The 7,555-nt window shown below is 35.0% G+C and overlaps 1 protein-coding gene across 1 annotated transcript in view; it reads left to right on the plus strand.

Moving 5' to 3' along the window:
• Positions 1–968: 968 nt before the first annotated feature.
• LOC106457472 (protein pinocchio-like) overlaps positions 969–7,555 on the plus strand; it is a 58,301-nt gene continuing 51,714 nt past the window's right edge. The window contains exon 1 of the mRNA XM_013916891.2: positions 969–1,198. Coding sequence (XP_013772345.1) covers positions 1,081–1,198 — 118 coding nt within the window. The 5' untranslated portion in view covers positions 969–1,080. The remainder of the gene's footprint in view (positions 1,199–7,555) is intronic.

Below are 7,555 nucleotides of genomic sequence, written 5' to 3' on the forward strand. Positions count from 1 at the left end.
TAATTTTTAAAGTATCAAATTGAATTTTTGTTCAATAAAAATCTTTCAAATGCGACTGTAGCTTTCCCCCCACCCCCCAAAAAAAAAACTTTGTCTTCAAAATAAGGGCGCGTCTTATATTCCGAAAAATACGGTAACATGCATATTTTTCCCTTTTAGAAATAAATATTTATTCGGGTTTTAATCATTATTAACTCAGATTTACATCTCTTAGAGGAAACATTTTCAGTAGACTTTTCTGTGAAAAAATATACTAGTTGTAGAAGTTACAGAAAGAGTTGTTTTTTTTTCTTCTTCTTAATATTAGACAGAAGAAAGAATTAAAACTAGTTGAGTTGAACGAGTTTAGGGCGTTAAGTTTGTTAACCCAATGCTGGACGTAAACTGTTATAAAATAAAGATTAGAACTAGTATGTTGTCGTCTGGCAACTATCTCTATTAGAAAACAGCCAATGATAAGCGCTGACTTTCTCTACTTGGTGTTTCATCGAACGCGAAAGAGTAACTATTAGTTCCACACAACTTGGCTAGGTGGCGCTGAATAAAATCACGAGGTTTCTCGAGAGTTTAGTTACTGATAAAAATCAAAGCATTCTTAAACAATTCGTCACTAAGCGTCGGTAGATGAATGCGGCGGGTGAGTTTGAAATGGTTAGGAACAATATAAATTGCATTGTGTTAATATCTGTTTTATTAACCTCATTTATATAAAAAAATGTTTATTCATTAACTGTAATTAATTTGGACCAATATGGACTACATTAATGTTACAAATTTTGATTATTTTAAAGAAAAAAGAATTAATAATATGTTAGAATAATCACTATTGTTAAACAGATCGAGTGTGATGCTCTTCATTTTCTAAAATTTAGAATAACAAAAGAAAACATGTTTCTTCTGTATGTGTTTGTTAGAAGAAAGTAAATAACTTGTCCATTTGTACTTTTTGAAACGGAATTAACAGTTACGACTTGGTCTTATCGCCCAAGAGTTCCAGCGGTGTAAAATCTCGGGCAACATAGTTATCGCTTGCAACGTCGTGTCTCCTTTGTGCTCCCTTTAGTCGTCCTGAGCGGTACTATGATCGAATATAATGCCTTCTACCCGGGGTACGACTTGGATGAGATGAACATGGTGTTTGATGTAGACGATCCAGATTTCTCATCGGATCTCACAATGTCGAACATGAATCATTGCGGTAAGTGACTGCATATAAGAAGAAAAAAAAAAGTTCACCATTAAAAAAAGGTAACTTTGAAATGTTTTATACAGATACTTGCATGTGAATTCTGGTACTGTCACAAGTTTATAATGTTAAACTTTGTCGCTGTAACGTTTGCAATTGTTTGAAGTTCAGCACAAAGCTACACGATGGGCTATCTGTGCTCTGCCCACCACGGGTATCGAAACCCGGTTTTTAGAGTTATAAGTCCGCAGACATACCACTGTGCCACTGGGGGTCAATCAAACATATAGTGACTTCGAATGTATGGTATCTTTTTTGTATGCATGAGGTTTAAAATAAATCTATAGTTCTATATAATAAACACGCCTTTGATAAAACTATAGCTATATATATTTCACTGTATAATGACGTCATAGTTTTGTATAGACTGGCCTGTGGGTGAATCATGTGCCTTGTAATTGTTCGCTCCTTTTGGATTTAGTAGGGTGTTTATATAGCATCGTACATGTAAGTGTCACGTATTTTAATATAATTCCAAAATTTTACCTGCCATTCCTTTATCGGCTCCCCAATGGCACATCGACATGTCTGCGGACTTACAACGCTAGCAACCAGATGTCGATACCCGTGATGGGCAGAACACAGATAGCCAATTGTGTATCTCTGTGCTTAACTACAAACAACAATAATTCCTTTTGTTTCTCCCACTAAGTTATTCAGAAAAAAATCGTCAAAGATCTTGTAACGACCCGCATTATTTTCAATGGAATTTTCCATAATGAATACTTTAATATATCAAACACTGTGACAATGTGAAAGAGGTTGAAGTGACGTTTAATGATGTGGGTGGTTTAAGCATAACTTATTTCAGGTTCTTGGAAAATTTCACGTGAATGTATTACATAAGTGATGAAGCTTACGAAAACCGGTAATGAATCGTGTTATTGTGTTAGCTGAGAAAAAAACATTTTTTTCTATAACTAACTATACCACCTATTATGTGGAACTTCTATCTTCACGGGTTGTATTTGTTTATGATAATGCTATAATATTAATACAAATACTTAAGGTACCATGGTAGAAATATTTTTGATATCAGTTTTATGCATTTATCGTGACTATCAGAGGTCCGCAAAACATTTGCGGTCAAAATTAGTACCTTTATTGCCACAGTACTTACTTCAATACAGGATTTCTGGAATAATACAAAATAATTCTAATCGCAGGAACCGAAAATTTTCAAGGCCTAACATCAGTTTAAACCATTATTAAGTACGGCCTATATTCTATAAAGATAGAAATAATCACTGTATTTTGTGTAAGTTTTTTCCTTTAGTTACGGCTAAACTTTACCGTACTTAACACTATCAGTAAATAAATTTATAATGTTATTCTATGATATAACATTAGACTTTTTTAAAAGCTTTGGTAAGCTTTTAATATGTTGTACAAAGTGTCTACTAACGTATATTTACATCCGTTGAAATCAAGTTTTCAGGACAGACAAAAACTGAGTGTTATAATAGATGGTTACAATTTTCTGCCGTCCAATATTTCTTAGCATATGGTTGAACATAATATAAGTTGACGTTTTTTATAACATTAGATATTATTCTGATAATAGGATATCTGCGTTATGAACATCGCAGGGGCCGAACTTTAAATTTTAGCGTTACAAACCTTAAAGCTTACTTCAAAACCACTAGGAGATTGTTCTGTTAAGAATCACTGGTTTATGTTTTAAAAGATCCGCCTGTAGCATAAGTTCTTTATTTATATTTCTAATTCATGTTGATATATTTGACAAGTAAGGCTTATTTGTGTTTTGGATATCCTATGCGCTCATCTTGTACTGGCAGACCTCGTCCGCCCGTGACTACATTTCCAACCTTTACCTCTTCTAATATCACGTGCGTGACGGCCAGTACTCGTGTGTTTAAGGGTCTCACGCTGATCTAACGGTCATTGTTGTTTCACCCTTACTACTGAACCAATCCAAATTCGTAACGTGGGTCACGTCTTGTTGAACTGCTTCACTCAGAAGATACTAATTAGAGAAGTAGTGTGATGGAGTGGTACTAGTGTGAGTGATGTGATGTATTGTTGTTGTTTCTTCATACCAGGTTGGAATTTGTAACAAGTGTTAAACCAGGTTGTCTTGTGTGGTAGTAGTACAATGACTTTCGACCTTCGGAATTATGTTTTTTGTACTACCAGTACTACCGCTCTATTTCGAGAGCACTTGTTACTCATCACGATAAAAAATAATAATGATAATAAAAAGTGTGAATCAGCATATTTGTTCCAGAAACATCAGGCAGTATTATCTACTTTTTATATTAATATAATAAACCGGGAAATTGTCAAAATACAACATTTGAGGGCAGAGCGATTCTACTTTCAATATTACCTTTAACCTGTGTGATAAATATATATATTTAACATGATGAGCATAATTTCATGATTTATTTGTTTGTTTTTTTTTAATTTCGCGCAAAGCTACACGACGGCTATCTGCGCTAGCCATCCCTAATTTAGCAGTGTAAGACTAGAAGAAAGGCAAATAGTCATCACTACCCACCGCCAACTCTTGGGCTACTCTTTTACCAACGAATAGTGGGAATGACCATCACATAATAACGCCCCCATGGCTGAAAGGGCGAGCATGTTTGGTGGGACGGGGATTCGAACCCGCAGATTGCGAGTCGAGCGCCCTGACACCCAGGCCATGCCAGGCCTAATTTCATGAAGGCGGTAGAAAAAACATTAAGTCACGTGAAGAGGCTTGAGACGTCTTAACGACGCCTTCACATTGTAGAAACTGTTTTACAGACAGCCTATAAAACAACAAGCTAAGAGCTATACATACTTTAGCTAAACTATTAAAACTTTATATAGTATGAATTTATTAACTACCGCATTTTCTAAAACAAACTTTTGACAAATATATTCTATACAAAAGAAACAATATATTAAGTTATGAAATGCGTTACAACCAGTAGATTTCAGTAGCCGAACGTACTTGTTTTTCGTTATCTCCTCTTGAGTCATGAAACATGGTATTCGAATCATGTTACTGATAAACATGCTAAAAATATTCTTAAATATGCTTTTAGGGTTGTTCACACATAACAAGTGTTGTCTGATTCTTAATCTTGGAATTACAAGTACACTACTTGTACACACAGAATTTTAATCAATTTATTGACACAATGTTATTTAGAATACATTACTATGGCTTTATAGCTAGATGTAAAAATGATATTAATAGCAATGAAGCAGAGAAGGTTTCCCAAAAACTTTTGTCTAAAATAGGAATCGTTTTTTTAAATTCATCAATCAAATTTCCTGCTAAGTAGTAAGTAATATTTTTTCTAAGCATTGTGTGATTGAAAAATATTAAAAGTTAACCTATTTAAGCAGTTTCAACAAGAAAGTTTAATAAAGATTTATCATGAACAAAATAAATCGAATTAAAATATTTTTTTAAGTGTAAAAACGATCAATTCAGTATCATATAAGACAAGTTATAATTGAATTTGTTTATCAAAATATACATATTTTTACGTACAAAGAAAAAATATTCCGAGTTGAGATTATAGTACTAGGAATTAGTGTAGTTCTCGTAACGAGAAATTTAAATTATTTTTAGGAAAACATTATGAATAATACGAAAAACTCCACTATTATTTACTTGTAAAATATTTTTTGTTATGGGAGTTACGAGTATTTAATAACAAGTTCTTCCTCTTTCCTAGGGGGCTCTGAGATATGCTTAAGGCTTGCTACGCCAAATTTGGAGTTAATTCTCTGGGTGGCATAGTATAGGTATCCTGTTATGTAGCCTTGTGTTTAACAAACAGTAATATGAAGTTCACTTTTAATATTCATAAATAGGCGTAAAAGTTGGGGTAACTCGCGCGAGGAATGACATCAGCAAAACGATAATCTTTATTATTAATGTCCTTTATTTTATCGGACAGGAAATCCTAGTGTCACAAGTTCGAAACGTGATATCACCAAACACGTTTCGCACTTCCAGTTGTGGGTACGTTAGAGCAACGACAGTTAAGACGAGCCGCTTCAGGTCGCGGGTACTGCCAACTGGGCCTTCCCTCTGTCAGGTTGGACGGCTGTGTCTGAGCCATAGAGGTCTCTGACTTGCCCAAAGGTGTCGTTATTTTATCATACAATAAGTCTACTGGGACACTGATGTGTAACATCATACATATTTAAAATGTCTAGGCAATTATATGGCTTAAAAATGCTACTCTAGTGTGCATTATTGTTCTCATTAGGCTTGGTTTGAATTTCTCGCAAAGCTAAACGAGGGCTATCTGCGCTAGCAGTGAACGACAAGAGGGAAGGCAGCTAGTCATCAACAACTTTTGGGCTACTCTTTCAGCAAAGAATAATGGAATTGACCGTCACATTATAACGCCCTCACGGCTGAAAAGGCGAGCATGTTTGGTGGGACGGGGATTCGAACCCGCGAGCCATGCGCCCTAACAACGTGGCCATGCGACCCATTCACATTAGGTAACATGTAGATGTCAAACAGTGAATTTAGAATGAATCAACTCAAATGACGTGTTAGAAACCATTGTAGTTGTCCATCAAGTGATCAAAACGTTTTAACATTTCACCATGCTTAAGAATTTATTGGTTTTCGTTTTTGCTATTGTGCCAGGTTTGAAGAACGACTATTTTATGTTTTTGAATCCATAATTTGATCATAATTTAAATACACGAAGTTATACAGTTTTATTAGTTTGTTTTTAAAGCTCAAATTTGTATAAGTGATGATTTTTTTCCCTACAAGTTCAAAGGATGTTCCAGTATTTTTATTTTGTATTAGCTAATGTACTTGTTCAACTAACAGGGACGACATAAAAGTCAGGTTTGGTGACAATAGGTCCAGCGGTTTCCTAGTTATAAGCGGGGGCACACACATTTGCCAAATAATGATTTTAGGTTATAAGTGTTATAAGGCCTATTATATATATTATAATACTACATACTTTATTCAGTCCCAAGGTTGTTTTCAAGGAGAAGAGTGTATAACAGTATTTCAACCACACTGTCTGCGTATCGGTTTCCAACAACGCGTTTCGCTAAATCAGAGCTCATCAGGCCGGCTGGGACACAACAAACACAGTAATGGTAAAAACATATGTTCCAACAACAATTGTTATCGTGTGAACGCCTTTTCTAAACCAACGAAGCATAATTATAATTGTCGCAAAATATTAGCATTAGGCTTGTACTATTTTTTTAACACTACAAATATGACATCTATCAAAGCAGATTCTTCCGTGTGGCTCTTGACAATTTGTTGCTATAATAATATTGTTGAACCAAACTTTTCCCATTGTTCGGTTGGATGTCGGTGTTCGAAGTAAAGTACAAGGGCCTAAGTATAATTCAAGCTTGGCCAATGTCATCTTTCTGCTTCTAATATAGTGTTATAATATATTAGAGTTACATCGTGATCGTGTTAATAATACGAACTTTGATATCATTTTGTGTAGCGTTTAAATAATATTTTCAGTTGTTTAACGTCTGTTTAATAATAACTTCCGTAAATATGAGCCCTTTGTATCGTTGCTTGACTATTGTCAATCTAACACCGAAGTTCACTGTCACACTAGAGGGCATCAACCAACCTAAAGACGGAAGTAAGTTCGTTAGAAGTTTTCTTTTTTTTTTCTCTTCAGTTTCATGGGAACATACGCACATATCGAAGGGTAATATTGTTTCTGTTGGGTATAGAGTGAAATGTTTGTTTGTTTGTCATTAAGCACAAAGCTCCATAATGGGCTATCTGTGCTCTGCCCACCACGGGTATCGAAACCCGGATTCTAGCGTTGTAAGTCCGCAGACATGCCGCTGTGCCATTGGGGGGCAGAGTGAAATGATTCAGTTTAGCTCTTTTCGTGTAATAGTATTTTGATCTTCAAATTTAATTTTCACACTTACAGAAAAGCCACAGAATATATTTTGTATATGAAACGAAGACAACTTATAACGTTATTTTACGGTTCCAATTACTTTATGTTTTGTTATTTTCATCGGAGTTATTAGTATAACGTGATTTTTCAAAATTCAGTAGTAAACTAAGCCTCAAACGGTTAATAAATCTAATCAAGTATGAGTATGATACCTTTACTACATAAATTAGGGGTCTTATTGAAAATTTTGTTTAAACTATTTTATTGTGGTTTTTTTAACTGTCCTGTGATACACTTTACATTGTCATTGAGGCCCGGCATGGCCAGGTGGATAAGGCGCTCGACTCACAATCTGAGGGTCGCGGGTTCGAATCCGCATCCCACCAAACATGCTCGCCCTTTCAGCCGTGGGGGCGTT

Source organism: Limulus polyphemus, unplaced genomic scaffold, assembly GCF_000517525.1.
Source record: "Limulus polyphemus unplaced genomic scaffold, Limulus_polyphemus-2.1.2 Scaffold335, whole genome shotgun sequence".
Taxonomy (NCBI): domain Eukaryota; kingdom Metazoa; phylum Arthropoda; class Merostomata; order Xiphosura; family Limulidae; genus Limulus; species Limulus polyphemus.